Source organism: Dipteris shenzhenensis, chromosome 20, assembly GCF_047967505.1.
Source record: "Dipteris shenzhenensis isolate YYH24624 ecotype China chromosome 20, Dip_SZ_1.0, whole genome shotgun sequence".
NCBI classification, from domain to species: Eukaryota; Viridiplantae; Streptophyta; class Polypodiopsida; order Gleicheniales; family Dipteridaceae; genus Dipteris; species Dipteris shenzhenensis.
The window spans coordinates 46,414,122-46,431,328 of record NC_141615.1 but is presented as its reverse complement, the minus strand read 5'-3'; the positions used below and the strand labels follow the sequence as shown (position 1 = coordinate 46,431,328).

Sequence of the window (17,207 nt, the reverse complement as noted above, 5' to 3'; positions counted from 1 at the left end):
GCAGCCCGCGACAGCCGTACTCCCCTCGAAAACGCGCCGCCGTACGGCTCTGCGCCTTGGTCCGTACGATCGTACGGACGACGTACGGCCGTACGGATCTGTCCGTACGTCCGTACGGTACGGATGAGGATGAGGTAGAGGGAGAGAAGGCTCGATGGCTCTGATACCAGTTGTACGTCAGAAGGGAAGTGGAAGAGAGCAAGAGTGAGAGTGAGAGAGAGTGACACACTAGTGTGGGTGTGAAGTGATGAGTGAGCCACACCACAAACTCACTTATGTTTTATTAGGATTAGGTTTACCCTATGACTGTCTTAAGACAGTCATAGGTGTCCTATCTTTAATTCTTTAACTAAGGGTTGGCAATGTGCCTTTACCCCCAACATACCATACTTCATTAGCCGCTCCCCCCTTACTTTATCGCGCAGCAGAAGGGGGAGCCTCGTCAGTTTCCCAATATGTTGCAATTTTATGGACATGTCGGTGGTTAGAAGGTCCTTATCCTGGCAGACTCAGGCAGTTCCGAGGACATCATCTCCACCACAGCAACTTAGAAGGCTCAGTTGCCTCTTATGCCAACGAAACCAATGACCTTGAATGGTGCATTTCCAAGGCAGCAGATAGAGAGCAACATGCATGTAGCTTCAGCCACTCTGAAGATCTCAGGGTGGGTTCACAGTCGGCGACTCAGGGTCGCACCTACTCAGGCAGCGGATGTAATCTTGGGAGCACGATGGTGGCACCAGTTCGAAGTTTGACCAGATTATCAGCACCAAGGCTTGGATGTCAAAATCCCAGGCCATGGGTCCAAGTTCATCTATTGGAGTAAGGGTGTTCCACCTTGACCTTTGATATCAGTATTTCAAGGGGTTCGAGGCTGGCGCCAACAAGACACGGTATTATAGCAGGATACAGTGTTACAGCAAGATATAGTATGATAGTAAGCAACAGGGTTACACCAAGACCAAGATGCCTCTCTCAAACCCAATCTTCCTCCGTCCCTATCACCTATATGCACCGAGGAAAACCACAAGGAGCCTCATCATGGAATATTAAGCCACAGCAAATATCCATAGCAGAAGTTAGCTCCAAATCCAGTCATTCAGTACCTGCGGATCAAGATTCATGAGTTCAGCAATCATTTTCGGATTCATGAACCAGGCATTCGGATAAGGATTTATCATCCAGGTATACCACAGACAGTCACCTCCGTCAGCACGATGGGAAGCCCCTTTCATACCCTAGTTCGAGTTTCAGCAGAAGGGGATGTCACGGGCATTTACACGCCTGTGGCCATGCTAGCTAGTGCTAGCGCAGGCAGCGAGGTCAACAGCCACGCATGCATCTGTGCACCCATTCAGGCAGCCCTGCGCAATAAGTAATCAGCACACAGTCAACAAACAGTCAACGCAACATCATCGCAGGTCAAAAAATGCAGAGTTGACTTTATGGCCGAAAGTCATTGCGTTGACTTTTTGGTCAACACAAACTTTTTGGCCAACGTTGACTTTTTGACCGACATGGTCAACGGCCGGCATTGACCAGCCTACCAAGGTCAACGGCCGGTGTTGACCAAGTCGTCCAGGCTGACTTATCAGCCTATAAAAGGGGCAGTCTTTGGCCCTCATTCTTCATCCACTCCTCTGGCCTTCAAGCCTTTAGAGCAGCAAAGTCAGGCCTCCCCGCAGCAGACCAGTAGGGTAGCCTCAGCCTCTTCAGGGATCTAGTGAGGATTCACCTTCTCTAGGTAGTCTAGTCTTCCAGTTTTGCAGTTAGGGTTTTAGCCCCTTCATACAATTGTATTCAGCCCTTTGGGCATTCATTATTCAGTTGTATCTATTTCCTCTTCGGAGGTCCACTACATTCTCTCTCTCTCTCTCACATCCACAGCTCACTTTGTGTATTGAGTGCATCATCTTGCAGTTGCAGTTAGTTTTGAGCAGGAGAGAGAGTGAGGTTAGTCTATCTCCCGCTACACGTGTGGTCTGTATAGCAGTACGGTGCATTTAGTGCATGTACGGATCTGTATGGAGGCATTTGCAGCCTGTTCGGAGTTCATTTCTTCAATTCGGAGCAGTCTGGTGCTGCCTCGTGAACTGTGCCAGCATTTGGAGCACATACATTAGCCGACTTTGGAGTTTGGGCCTTGCTGCTGCTTTTTGGAGCATTGAAGGACACCAATTTTGGCATTTGGGACTGGTTATTGCTACTCTTGAAGCTCTACTTCAGCCCCCTTGCTGTCTTGGAGCTTCTCCTTGCATTTTGGACTTCTATCTACACCTACTTGAGCTTTGGAGCGTGCTGCTGCAAAATCAGAGACCTTTCTTGCTCCCATTTGCTGTTTTTTCACCTTGATCTGAGAGTATTCTACCTCTGGGTGCTGCTTTACATCTGCTGTACCTTTTTCATCAAGGCTTTCACCTTCCTTGAGCTGCATACTTGCTGTCCACTCAGCATCTTATTTAGGACAGCAAGATATTTGTGCAGTTGAAAGCCTTGAGGCTTGTGCAGTCACTAGTACTTGCAGTTGAGAGTTGTACCTCTCCTCTTTTGCCTTTGTCAGTTGTGGTACTTGTTTTCTATTTGCATCAATGGCTGGCAGCAAAGATGACCTTTTTGGGATGCTTGGGCCTGATGACAAGCTTGGTGGCACCAATTACCCCATGTGGTCATACATGATGGGGCATGTATTGGTTGCCAATAATTGGTGGCACATTGTTTCAGGCTCTGAGGCGAGGCCTACACGTAATGCTGCTGCTAGAGCTCCGCCTTCTGCCTCTGGTACTACTTCAGGTGATGGGTCTAATGCTACTTCTAAAGCAGCTGCATCTACTACTACAGCTACTTTGCCTCCTACACAGGAGCAGATTTAGTGGGATGGTTGTGATGCCAATGTTAGAAATGACCCAACAGAGGGTACGCACAGCGGAAGACTTATAGTAATGCCCAGGAGCTCACACAGTGTGCGGTGTGGGTGTGGAATCACAAACTTCTTTACTTAATGTGCGTCACATAGATGTGCAGACTCATCAATAGACAATGAACCAACCAGATAGAGAAACCACCAAAATATATATTTCCGTCCACAAATATGGACACAATACAAAAGAGACAGATCCAGAGTCCCACCAATGATGTGGTCCTCTGATCTTACCACAAGGTCCTTCTCCTATCTGCTAGCTATCTGTAGACTCGAGTCCGCGTACTCCACCTCGAGCTTCTGTAGACTTTCCGTCCAGATCCCTTCCACCTTGCTGTCTTTGCACCAGCCTAGGTGGGCAGCTCTTCCAACTCTCAGTCTGCAGCTCCTTGTCACCTTCTTCACCTCCTGATATGTAGGCCCAAGAGAGGGTTCCTTGGCTGCTCCAATCTGCTGGTTCCTGCTGCTGCAAGTGATGATGATCTCAGCACCTTGCTGCCCTAGAAGACAGCCAAGGTCCAGCCCTTCCTGGCTAAGTCTGCAGCCCTTCAAGCACCCTCTCACCTCCTGGATATAGGCCCAGAGAGCGGATTCACTTTTAGGGCTTTTGGCCCTCCAATCTAGGCAAGGGCCCAGCCCCTAGGTCAGCCCTATATAAGGCCTGGTTGGCTGCCTCAAAGCAGCCCAACCAGCGTCTCTCCTGGCCGACCCATGTGCTGGTCTGTCCCGCCTCTGCTGCGACACTCTGATCTGCCCACTTGCAGGCCCATCTGTACATGCCTTGCCACGTGGCACTGTGCCACTGGCCCAGGCCATATGCGCCCTATTGCGGGCCTTCCTGCAGGCTCCAGCCTGCCCTGTTTGCAGCGCCATGGTTGCGCCTCTCTGCTGCAGCATCCTTGCCTCCTGCCAGGTCTATACCAGCCCTGTACAGCCACGTATGCATCCCGTACCTTCTCCGTACTGAAGCGCCGTCTGTCCTCGCTGGAAATCCCTATGCAATCAGGCTGCTGCAGGTCCCTGATGTCCACGTGTCTGCCCCGTACATCAGGAGCTCCACGACTTGCCAGGTACCCTTCTTGCTTTGTGTGAGGTGCTGCCCATGTGGCAGTCCCCCTCCCTTTCTCTTCTCTGGGCATCTTCTGCCCTAGGTCTCCCTCCCCCACGCTCTCCTCATTTGGGGGCTTACAGATGGGGAGGTGACCTTTCCAGCAGCCAAAGCACATGCCTTGATTGCTCTTCAGTCAAGAGGGTTATTATCCCTCATATCCGGTCTTGCAAGACAACTAAGCAAGCATGGGATCAGCTTGCATCCTTATATCAGGTGCGGAATGAGGTGAGGTTTGCCCATCTCCGCAAGTAGTTAAAGGACTTGAAGCTAGAAGAGGGTGGTAATATGGATGCTTATCTTACCAACGTGAAGGATTTGTAAGAGCAATTAGCCAATATTGATGAGGTGATGCCTAATTCTCAGCTTGTTTTTAATACCCTTGATGGTTTATCACGGCTTTGCTACTACATTGAGGTTGGTTGCAGGTGGCAATGCCAACCATTATTCTTTTGACCAGCTGGCTTCAGGAGGAACAAAGTCGTGCAAATTGCAATGTTTCTATGGCTAGTGATCAAGCCTTTAATACCCACCATAAAAACAAAGGCAAAAGCAAGGTTTCAGCTGGTAACTCCCCTCATTCACATGCTGGTCATTCTCATGGTGCCTCTTCTTCGGGGGATAACAAAAAGAAGAAGAGATGTAGTTATTGTAGGAAACCTGGGCATGATGTCTCAAAATGCAGGAAGAGAATTGCATCTGAAGAGAAGAAGAAAGAGTTTGGTCTTGCAGTTTCTGGCTCTCCTCCTCCAGAAGATCGACATGAGTCAGCTAATTTTGCACAAGACCAGCATTGGGCTTTCTTGGTTACATGTCAGTATAATCCTGATATTCATGATGCCTGCATGACTGTTTTTGATGAATTTGATGCTTGGTTTTTTGATAGTGGTGCTAGCAAGCACATCACTTCTTGGAGGAAGTTATTTAGCTCACTTGAGCATACATCTAAGGGGGGCAGTTTCACATGTGCCAATAATGCATCATATACAGTGAAAGGTGTTGGGCAAGTTGCTCTTACTTCTGTTTCATGTGGTCTCGTCACTCTAGAAAATGTGCTTTATGTTCCAAGCATTCACAAGAACCTAATCTCTATTTCAGCCATAGCCACATGTGGCTATCAGGTTCTTTTTGATGGTGTTCGGTGTGCCGTGTATGATGCACCTAAGGCTGAGAGACTGACTTACGTAGCTTGTGCCTGACTGTCTCTGGACAAGGGCTCACAAAGGAGTCACAACATACGACAAAATCTGCTATTAGGGCACTATTATGCACTTGTCGATGTAGCGAGTGTGTCACTTTGCACCCAAGTGCAGGGGTGCATGTGACACTCTAGCTCGTGGAGCTGATCCGGTTGGGTTCATTCAACACGAGCAACTCCTTGTTTACAGCATCGATTCTATTGGTTAAAAAGGACGGTTCAATGTTGATTATTGGGCTTTGAACAAGACCGTAGTGAAGAGTTGTTTCCCCATGCCTCGGATTGACTACATTATGGAGCGCTTGAATGCTGCAACAATTTTCTCAAGACTTGACTACATTCGGGTTGACCAACGGATCATTGACCTTCAGCCGCATGATGCAATGAGCCTATTTTTGTTCTTAGACGACATTTTAGTAATTAGGTTTTTCCTATGACCATGGAGAAGATAAGGAACTTCGTAGGTGATGGGGCTCCTCAATGCTAGTCACTAGTTATACGTGAATGCCAAAAAGGCATATTTCTTTGTGTATTATTTTGGGTACATTGTATGCCTCAGGCATTTGGTTGGATTCAGCCAAGGCCAAAGAGATTGTTTTGTTGGAGCAAAGAGGAGTATGAAAGACTAACATTGTGAAAGCTTGATGTTGAATCCAATGAAGTGATACACAATCACAATTACAACCTTATATAATCTAGACACTGGACATAGAGTACCAAAGTGCATATGGGATATCTCCCAATATGACACGTGGCATCCATAGAACACACTAGATAAAACACATAAAACTCACTCAACCATGACTCCATTACCTAACACCCCCCATGGAGGAAAGGTGATGGACTACTGGAATGGAACCAAGAACAGAACATGGTAATGATGGAATCTACTAATCTGTGTACCGCATGTAACTCAGAGGCTAAAATCTGAGCTTGTTCAGAGGTTGATCCAAGCACTCTCATGGCTTGAGACTCAACATGACTCAGAGGCTCATGTCTTAGCATGGCTATATGACCAACTCATAGGTCTAGGGGCTACACCACCATCCTAGAACTCGGCCAAGCCTGATAAAAGGACCCATCAAAGACCATTACAAAGAGGCTCCAACAATACATCCCCCTCCTGGCTCCAAAACGGGACTAATGAGTGACATGGAGCCACACATAATAAAGCAATACATAATTTTAGGAGGACTATCCAAGGTTGAGAATCTTTATTGACTCAAGGAGACAAACACTCATGAGATTATTACAATCATTTTTGGGAAAATACCCAGGGCAGAGTACCCACGACTCATGGACAGATTTAGAAAACAAACTCATCATCCTCATGTACCTCTTGAGCAAGAGAGAGATGTCGCATTTCAGCAGTGAGAGCATGAGTTGGTGTTAGGATGTTTTCTTCTTCTTATTCTTCGCTAGTGGCAGTTGCAACCAAGCTAAAGGAGAAGGCAGCGATGAAGTGGCTAAGGTAGGCTCTTCATGAGGGAAGAGGGAGAGTAGCTTCTTTTGGCCTCCCTCCAACCTCATTCCCTTGGAGAAGCAAGGAAGAAGGAAGAGATGACAGCTGACTCTGATACCATGTGTTGGAGCAAAGAAGAGTAGGGAGAGGAGGTAGGGTAGGAAGAGGTAGAGGAAAGCAAAGATTGCAACTAATGGAAATGGAAAGAATTGAAAGAGAAATGAAAGTACTAAACCAATGAAAGACTTACATTGTGAAAGCTTGATGTTGACTACAATGGTGTGATACACAATCATACGTACGACCTTATAGACACTGGACATAGAGTAGCAAAGTGCATATGGATTATCTCCCACTATGGCTCGTGGCATCCATAGAACACACTAGACTAAAACACACATAAAACTCCCCAACTTGACTCCATTTCCTAACACGTTTGAGTGGAAAATTTTGACGAATGTGCAAGATTTGTGGATGTTTATGGGCACCCGTTAGGCATATTGCAAACACATCAAGGATCTTTTAAAAATTCTCATGTGTTGGAAAGGTCACCTCCCCATCTGTAAGCCCCCATATGAGGAGAGCATGGGGGAGGTGGACCTAGGTTCTGAGAGAAGGCCACATGGGCAGCATCATGGCTGCCATGGGGGCAAAGATCAGAGAAAGAAAAGAGAAATACCTGGAGCTCTAGAGGCTGGACTGTGCAGGATTGATAGTGAGGGCAACAGCCCCTGGATCTAGGCCTGGCAAGAGGTGCCACATGGCTGAGAGGCTCTGGGCAACATGTGGCAGGTGGGAGTTTGGAGGCAGGTACACGGCCTGCAAGGCTGCAACATGGATGGCACATGGAGCAAGATGGCGGAAGGGGAGCCAGCAGGCAGGTCTGCCTGTTTGGATGCTGGTAGGCGTGGTAGGCTGGTCAAAGCCAGCCTACCAGGCCTGGAACAGGGCCAGACTATGGGGGCTGGACCCCGCAAGGTTAAAGTGCATATGCCTGGGTTTTAAGCCCCTGGAGGGGCCAGATTAGTCGGCCAGCGGGGGGGCGGAGCTGGTCCGACCACGGGGGGGCGGAGCTGGTCCGACCAGCAGTCAGCCTATTGTAGGCTGCTGGGTCGGTTGGCTTGCCAGCTAGTGGGAACAGGGCAGGGCTATTTATAGCCTCCTGCAGGTCGTCCAGCAGACTGACCTGGTAGTCCTGATCAGCAGCAGGTTGGCTGACTGGAGGGGTTCCCTGCCTATGAAAGCAGCCCCTTAGGCTTTTACTCCATCTCCGACTCCAGCAGTTCCAGCAGTACATGGTCTTCCTCACCGCCTACAGTAGGTGAACAGTCTGCAGCAACAATGGTCCTTCTTATGTGGGCAACGGTTCCTAGGGATCACACTTTCCACATTCCCCTTAGATGACTGTGCATTTCGCATGCGCACATTCAGCGTCTTTGCTCTCCCAGTATAAGGCAATCCTCCGCCCACATTGGGCCTGAAGTAAAGTAAATACTCTTCGGAGGATTGATTTGGTTTTTTTGTTTTGGGCGGGGACGTTCCAACAAATCCTGCATTGTGGGCTTCCCTTTCAGTCTCTTTCTATTTTAGTAATTGTCTTTCAGGTACGCTTATGATTCCCCACTTAGACACAAACATGCTTTTGCTGGAGATGATGTATGTTCGAATATAGCATTAGCAGGCATACAAAAGATAGGTACATATGTACATAGATAGATAGATATGGAAACGGGCAGACAGATTGTGCTTAAAATATGCCTACGGGAGACATCGAAGATGAGCACCAAACACTTTTGGTATGCCGTACATCTGGGAGAAGTGCAATATACATCCTCTGGTACCCATGAGCCTGCACATTGTACATGAAAACAATGTGACTATCGTGAGATTGAAAGTGCACTATGTTGTGTTTTTAGAGGATGATTTTGGGAATGTTCCTGGATTCATCTAGGTATATACTCTGGTACGCATGAGCCTGCACATTGTACATGAAAACAATGCTAGAGAATACCATGTACATGCTTCAACTGTGTGTATACTATTAAACCGATAGCTAGTAAATAGCTGTTACAAAAAGTAGGAAAGAGATCTGCAGCATTCCACTCTAGCATTTGAAGAGTTGTGCAGGTTGCCATAGCAGATGATCTGATTTTGTGGAATTCGGTGAATCTGATAGAGTTTAATTGTGTGAATTTTTGAATATCTAGGAATTGTGAGTACTGCCAGTTGATCAAGGAGCAGCGGCAAAGCACTGAGGAAAAATTCAAGGGCCCTGGGGAGTGTCAGCTCTCTAACGTATTCGGTAAGAATCTCGCTGTCTGCATTTGCACGATATCTTCACGTTTGAAGGCACACAATTTGGCTTGACAGGGCTCTAAGCTTCCATGATGATGCCTAAAAAGGAAAAGGTTGCTTGCTTCTTAATCTGATTTTTTCCTTGATGACCAATTCTCATGTGATATTTGGAGGAAATGATGTGGACTGAGATGCTGTCTTCTTTTCGATCAACTTCAGTCATCTGCAGAAGCTCAATCCAAAGTCCACTTCCGTTAAATGCCACATTTGTTTCCACATTCACGGATAAACAGATTTGTTTTGCTCTCTTTTTTTCCTCAGAAGCAAGCTCCTCACCATGGAGAGCCTAAAGTTCCTATCATTTACATGCTCCTCTTGTCTATGCAATTTGCTTGCTTCATTAGTACCAAACTTGGGAAATTGTTAGTGATAAAAGATATAATTTCCAGAAAACTGTTCGGGCACTGGTGAAAAAGAACATGGTGCAGAGGATTGCTCAGGCACCATTGAAAGAGATAACGACCTATGTCAAAAAGTGTCAATGCCAGGAGGAGAGTCAGAGAGTTTTCAAGAAGTGGTCAGGCCGCAGGAAAGCATTTATGAACTTGCAATCAGAGAAGCATGTGAAGAGTCTCCTCACAGGACCATTGAAATCGAACTGGATTCACATCAAAAGGTGTTGATGCAAGGAGGAGAATCAGAGATCATGCAGGATGTGGTCAGATCAGAAGAATGGATTGTAGAAGTTGCAACCAGAGAAGCACATGGAAGGTCTTCTTACAGAAAGCGCAAGCAGGAGGCGAGTCAAAATTTCGGATTATTTTTAGAAAATCACGATGTTTCTGAGAGCTCCAACAATCAGGAAGGAGAGTCTGTTTACATTGATCTGAAGTGTGGATGCACAAGTCAGAGATATGGTGATACAGTTGGTATCCTCAGGGTATACAAGAGTGGGATGCTGGAAATATACTGTCAATGCAACTCTGGATGTGAGAAAGGTACTTGGTGCTTTTTGTTCTTTTTTACAAATCATGGCTTCCCTTTTTACTTTTTTCCATTGCGCGCAGTACATAATTAATTGCTTCAAGTCAGTTCAGCACTTCAAGTTGTAGGATTTGTGTTGAGGCTGTTGCAACATTATTAAAAAAATTCTCCATTGTGGGTGGCTGTGATTGATTCCTAAGAGGCAACCATTCTATAGCTTTATCCTTTTCTGTAATGCATACTTGCTGCTTTGACCATTTCTGCAGGCTGTTGTTGACTATGTTAATCTAGGGAGACAATGGACGTAATTCATTCTTTTTGTGGTGACTAATTTTTAAAGTAGGAGAAAAAATCTGCAAAATCTTGTTGGTAAACTTAGAAACGATTGCATGCAATATATTTCATGTGAGCAGAGTCGATAGGAGACAAACAGAGAACCCATATAAAAAATGGCAACCTTTATTAAGAACACTCACACTGAAATTCACGACTCAAAGACCTAGACACCTCCATGTATCCCTACGGGGCTTGTTGTGGAGGTTCACAAGAGAATAAGACTAGCCACAAAGCCACAAAGCCACAAAGGCTTGACACTGCATGAAATGTAGATCGTGACCACACTGGTCGAATAGAGGAAGAGAACACACAGGCTCACAAGAAGCTAACACTTAGGTTGAGAACTACACAAGCTCTCACTCACACAACAGCAACTGGAATGCGAGCAGCTCATTGATGATTATATGGACTCCACGAACCGCCGGAGAATGCCCACCACCGTGTACTCCATAACCGCCTATCAGATCACATCGCCAGCACTCCCAATGTCATGAGCAGCCAACCGTGATGTCAAGAGTTTTCCTCTGGCTGCAGCCAACAGATGCCAGCCCCGACTCTCATGGAGGAGTACCTTGAGAATAGGGGAGGAAGATAAGCGACGCTCCAGATAACCGCCTATAAAGAAGACCACGTAGAATTGGCCATGCATAGTCTCCTAGAACAACCGCGAAGTTTACCATTAACTCTTTCTAACAAATCTTGCAAAGAAAGGGAGCAATGTGTATCATGTGATATTCATCTCCTTACACCATTACGAGTCACCAAAGAATGGAAGCACATGATTATGTTGAAAGAGGTTGTTTTTTCATGCAAGCTGCTACCATGATACTCTTTGGGTAAGTCAGCCTGCTTTTGCTAGCTCTTTATTCTTTCACATTCGTTGTAGACATGCCCAAAACATGAGTCTACTTATTTTGGCTGTTTCTGTTGTATACATTTGCCATGGGCCGCTCCACTTGACCTGGTGAAATAGGAGAGGAAGGGACCAAATTATGAGGTGAAACTGTGAAAGAAGAAACTGAACATATATCTAGCTAGACAGGAAGACACTAGGGACATAGGTGTAGAACAAATGCGTGCACATGCAATAGCATTTTATGTGGCGGACTGCAAAAAGGTGCATGCAATAGTATGATTGATGGCATTCATCAATGTGGTAATAGCTGTTGTTTTTGTACATTTTGTTCGTATTCGCCATGGCTATGTCATTACATGTTTGAGATTACCAGATCAGCCTGCCAGGGATGCCCCTTAGCACCCTTTCGGTTCTTATTTGTGGCTGAAGCTATGAGCAATTACATTAGAGCTCAAGCTGGTATTGTAGGGCTCAGGCTTCCTTTGAGGTAGGCAGATGATACGGCTGTTTTTTTGGATGCCACTCCACAGACTCTGTCTCTAATCTACACATTCTAAAATTTAATCTAAGATCAAAGTCTTAGACATTTACTTCCTTAAACTTGATTTTAAAGTCATTCAGGATGGCGTTGGATTTGTTTTGCATTGCGGCAGGTGCACACATTAATTGGAACAAATCCAATGGCTTTTGGATTAGTGATGAGGACACTCCAGATTGGGGGAATGACATAGGGATTTAGAGGGGTGCTTGCATTAGATATCTGGGATGCCAGGTTGGGGTGGGCATCTCTTCGATACAGTAGTTTGCTCCCGTGTTGGAGAGTATTAGGGGGAAACTCATCTTTTGGAGTTCTGCTAGACTTGACCTTGCATCCAGAGTTGTGGTTGTGAACTAGGTATTATTGGCCATTGCCTGGTTCGTTTGCTCTTGTTGGTGCAGATCTAGAGGTTGTATCGCTCAGCTCATGAGACCTATTAGGAACTTCCTATGTTAGATGATGTAGCCAGGGTGGCTTGGGAGACCCTCATTCTCCCCACATGAGAAGGAGGTCTCAATATTATTGACCCGAACTTACAGTGTATGGCCTTGCTTTGCAAGTTCGTAGTACGTGTTAGAAACGCATTGTGTCCACCTGTGAGCCCCCGATTTGAGGGGACAAGGGGCAGTGAGAGGTAGGAGGGCTGGAGAGAGAGAGACTCCGGTTGGCATCATAGGCAACCAGCACACGGGCTGGTTGCAGCCTGCAACAGCAGGTAAAACAGGGCTTTAGGCCTCACATGGAGGCTCCTGCAGCACCGCAGACTGGCTGCACAGGGCACCCTTATATAGGGGCCTGTGGCAGGCCAAGTCGGCCCAACCAGGGCCACCGACCAGGGCCAACCCTGGTCGGTTTTCTAGGGCCCATGTGGTCGGCCACCAGACAGGGTACCGATCCTGCTGGTCAGTCAACTCAAGGGGCCTGGGCAGTGCCTATAAAAGGCCTACTCCTCCATTCATTCCAGCATCCAGTGCAAGACTGAAAGCCCCTCTCCAAGGCTGTGTTCAGCACTCAGATCTGGAGCAGGTTGTGAGAGAGAGAGTCCATCAGTTTTCTCCAGCAGTCTGCTGTGTTTTGTACTACTCCCTTGGAGCTCTTTTTCTGCCCACCATCTGGTGGATGAATATACTCTCTCTCTCTCTCTCTCTCCGTCCATATTTATTTCTGAGTGAGTGTTTGTTGCATCTATGATCATCTATCTGAGTTGAGTGTGTGTACGAGTTGGAGAGATCTTGGGTGGAGGTTTGAGTGATTCATTCCCTCTTGATTTTTAACAGTACGTGGATTGATGCTTGGATAGGAGCCTTGGAAAGATTTTTTCTCACGCAGCATTCATTCTTGTACTCCATCTCATGGGGGAGATTGGATGGACAGCATCAGATGGATCTTTACTTCAGTTCATCTCAAATCTCTCCCTTCCCCTCTCATGGCTGCTGTTCTGAAAGCTTGGGGCTGCTTTAGAAACACTCTTTGCAGAGTTCCACCCACCTCTCGTGAAGAAATTCACAGGCAGCTAGTCATGTGGAATGACTCGATTTTAGATGACCATGGCAGGCCACCTGGAGCGTCACATTATATACAGTGTTCTGGATGGGAGAGGGGGTCTGCTTCTACAGCAGGCTTCTGACAGGCCTTTAGGAGACTTCCAGAGGATTAGAGACTTCTAGCAATTGGCCACCTCAGAGGGAGTGCAGTCAGATACAACAGATAGAGGCAGCCATTCCGCCAAAGTGGATCGACACAGATGACATGCCGATCACAGAGTCCACTTGGTGGGGAGCGTTTTCCTTGCAGGATGCGCATGAGGATACCCTAGTCTTTGATGTTCAGTCAGGAGGCAGACTTATCAGATCTTCTGATGATATTCTTTTGGAGGTTGCCTTTCAGCCTGTCAGGATTGCAGGTTTCATGGAGTGGAGCAAGGACTGACAGTGGTATCTTGATCTTGATCCCCTTCTCCTTAGGATTGCAGGTTTCATGGAGTGGGTCAAGGACTCACAGTGGTATCTTGACCCTGATCCTCTTCTTTTAACGTTGGGGTCCTGGAGACTCTGGTTATATGATGGTTCCCCTATTAGGTTCTTGCAGTGGGACTTAGGGGAGTGGGAATGGAATGATGAGGGGCATCGAGAGAAGAGCTTACCCTTCTTTCGCTATACAGTCAGAAATGCCTGGAGATTTCAGCTCAACAGTAGAGGTTGGAGGCCCTCCAGAGCTCCTCATTGGGATAAATTTCAGATTTCCGCAGTTGTGCGAAAAAACTTTTAGCATAGGCTCTGGAAATCCCTTAGGAATCAATTTGTCATTCATAGAACATAGAGAGCCATTAATCTAGAGGTGAAAAAGATTAAACACAGTTCATGGAGGGATTGTAGTGAACCTGTGGAGATCGAGGTTCGGGGCTGACCCTACTTGTTTTCGTTGCCACATTGCATTTGAGTCAGAGGAGGATGATCTGGAAAGGTGTTGCTAGGATTTTTAGTCTCTTTCATACAACACCTTTCTATATGACCTGGGGTTCAATAGGTTGGTTCTCTCTTACTGGTCCTCAGGTGTTTTTCGAGGGACATGATCCAGATTCAGCTCTCATTGTGCGACGACACTCAGTGGAGTCTTGTTCCCTCCAGGATGTTCCCTTCACTCCTTTCAGAGCTGCTCATGCCTTAGTAGACACGTCTTGGGAGATTCTGGCTAGCATTGTAGCTTGGCATATTTGGAGAGCCAGGTGTACAGAGGCGATGGAGGGTATCCAGGTTCACCCTTCCCAGGCTATGGCCAGTATTTGGATTGACACAGTACACACTCTGATGGCCATATGGGCGAGCATGCAGGGATCCTCCAGAGCTACCAGTGCCAGGAGAGTTACTTTTTTTAGAGTTTGGAGAGGATCTCCTTTCTTCTCTGAGTCTCCCTCAGGGTTGAGGTGGCATTTTCAGCCTCCGCCTTGGTTTTTGATTAGCTCCTTTTGAGCTGTTTTTTTCCCCTCATGCATTGCATGATGTACGGGAGCATTTGAGTTTGCTCTCGCGGTTTTCATTCATACTTAATGAAGTAATTTTCTTGGGAAAAAAAAAACAGCGATTTTGAATAGTGGTTGGAAACTTAGTTCAACAAGGAAAACTTAACGATGAAGCTGGAACTTGAATCTCAGTAGAGGAAGAGAGAGAACGAGAGAACAAGGTGCCATACTAGGGGCAAAAAATAAGCCCGCCTTGTCCCGAAGGTCTTTATTGCAATAGAAAACTCTTTTACAGTTGGCTCACGGAGGAGCATGAACCTAATACAACTTGGATTCTCCATCCATACAAGCAATACGATTGCTCTCTAATTTATAAACTTGGCGTGCAACCAAAAAGCTGAGGCTTGCTTTTAGTCAAAATAGCCCAGCTTTTCCTAGAAAGCAATAGCTTGCTTATCCAAATTCACGATTTTCTTGCATTTAGCCTTGTGTCCTCTTTTAGGCTATTGGCCCCTTGCCGTGTGCTTTCCCCCAAAATTGGGCGCTCCATATTTGCTTTTTCTCTTGCGGGACCTACTTTTTGTGCTTTTTCTCTTAATATGAGGGCCCCTTTTTGCACTCTCCAAGGTCGTGCCACATTATCCAACACACTTTAACCAATTAAAGATCAGCTAGCGCATGCATTCTAGTTCTTCGACTAATTCTAGTCCCTTGTGGGCATCCCACCATTCTCACTAACCAATGTAAAACAAAGGAAAGTGAACTTGGTCTAGGTACCATTGGAGTCAATAATAAAAAGTTCTCTCTTTATTTCTTGGGGAAAGTATGATTTCATGACATAATGAGTCTTGGAAAAGACGTACCCAATGAGTGTTAAGTAGTATATGACCGATGGATTTTTTGATAACATGACAAGTAGCTTACTAAATGCTCTTTGCATTTGGTAAGATTGTCACTATTGGCTTATTTAACTTTCTTTTAAAGAAGTTAAGAAGAGTAGTAATTAATTTCTAAGTCTACCAAGATTATGCTATACTAATACTTCTAGTATTCTAATGGATTCTAAGGGTTGAAGGTACTGATACTACCTTGCACATACTAGAGTGACTCCAGATCTAGTATAGTTGTAGGCCATCTTCTCCCGGTCGTATTGATACCCTTTGGGCCTTGGTATGTGCCATGTAGCTTTAGTTATTGGCACTTGGGTCACCTAGTACTTTTAGTGTCTTATGACACCTAGTACTAGTGGTACCACTAGGACACTAGGTCCTAGGGTTCTCTTTTATAGTACTTTGTACTTTCATTTTCATACTAGTTGATGTGACGGCTTCCACTTCTTGCTCCACTCTTGTGCATCCTTTTGCTTCCGTGAGCCTACAGTGGTATTAGAGCACTTCCTTCCTGGATCTGCTTCCTACTCCTAGCTTCCTGCTTCCAGCTCCAGCTCCCGCATAGCTTCGACGTGACCCCTTGACCTGCTGTCCGTACGATTTTGTATGGCTCGTCAATTGCTGAAAATTTTTCTCTCTGTCCGTACGATTCCATACGGCCGTCCGCACAGTGCGTCCGAACATGTTCGTACAATTGTACGGATTTTTGTATAGTTTTTCGTTTTCCGTGCTTTTTTTTTTCTTCGTACTTCGGCGTTTGTACAATTTCGCACCGGCCATGTCATTCCGTACCATCCGGAGCAGACATTGCAGCAGATCTGCAATTTTTTGGTGACATTTGGGGCTTTTGCATTCGGGCTACGATTTTGCAGGTAGATTGCAGATTTGCAGACAATTTGAGGCTTTTCCAGAATCTGCTTCATTTTTGGCTCATTTTTGCTCTACAAATTGGGGCTTTTGGGTCTATTGCACAATACTTTCAGATTTGTAGTGGATTTGGCAAGAAATTGCAGGCCATTTGATCACATTTGCAAATTTCAGCTTATTTTGGGGCTTTTTCAGATTTGGACAACAAGTCCTATTTTTTTGCAGTTGCAAGCCTTGAGGCTATCTTTTGGGTCACTTTGTCAATGCTTTTTGACTTGTCCCATTTGCAATGGCTGGCAACAATCATGATTTATATGGCATTCTTTGTGAAGATGATAAGCTGGATGGCACCAACTATCCGATGTGGTCTTATCTCATGAAACATATTCTTGTTGCAAGGCATTTTTGGAACATTGTTTCTGGGGTTGATTTGAGGCCAGCCAATGCTACAGTGGCTGTCCCTACTGCTGGTCCCTCTGCAGAGGGTACTCCTGATGCTTTATCCTCTAGTACCCTTGTTGCTGCTGCTCCAACTCAGGAACAAACAAGATGGGATGCAAGACATGCAAATGCACATTCTTGTATTGCTTTATCATGCAAGAGAATCATTATTCCACACATCCGGTCATGCAGGACAGCAAAGGATGTTGGCTTCTCTTTATCAGATTCGCAATGAGGCACGTGTTGCATATTTAAGAAGGCAATTTGCAGGAAGTCGATGCATACTTGACAAAGGTCAAGGACCTCATGGAACAACTTTTTAATATTGATGAGGTGGTGCCAAATTCTCAGCTTGT

General features: G+C 46.0%; 1 protein-coding gene across 1 annotated transcript in view; it reads left to right on the top strand.

Annotated features, from left to right (window-relative positions):
• The window catches only part of LOC147889743 (uncharacterized), a 43,543-nt gene that overhangs the window by 11,454 nt on the left and 14,882 nt on the right, over window positions 1–17,207 (top strand). The window contains exons 3-4 of the mRNA XM_087391953.1: window positions 8,893–8,987; window positions 9,430–9,978. Of these exons, the coding sequence (XP_087248079.1) occupies window positions 8,893–8,987; window positions 9,430–9,978 (644 nt within the window). The remainder of the gene's footprint in view (window positions 1–8,892; window positions 8,988–9,429; window positions 9,979–17,207) is intronic.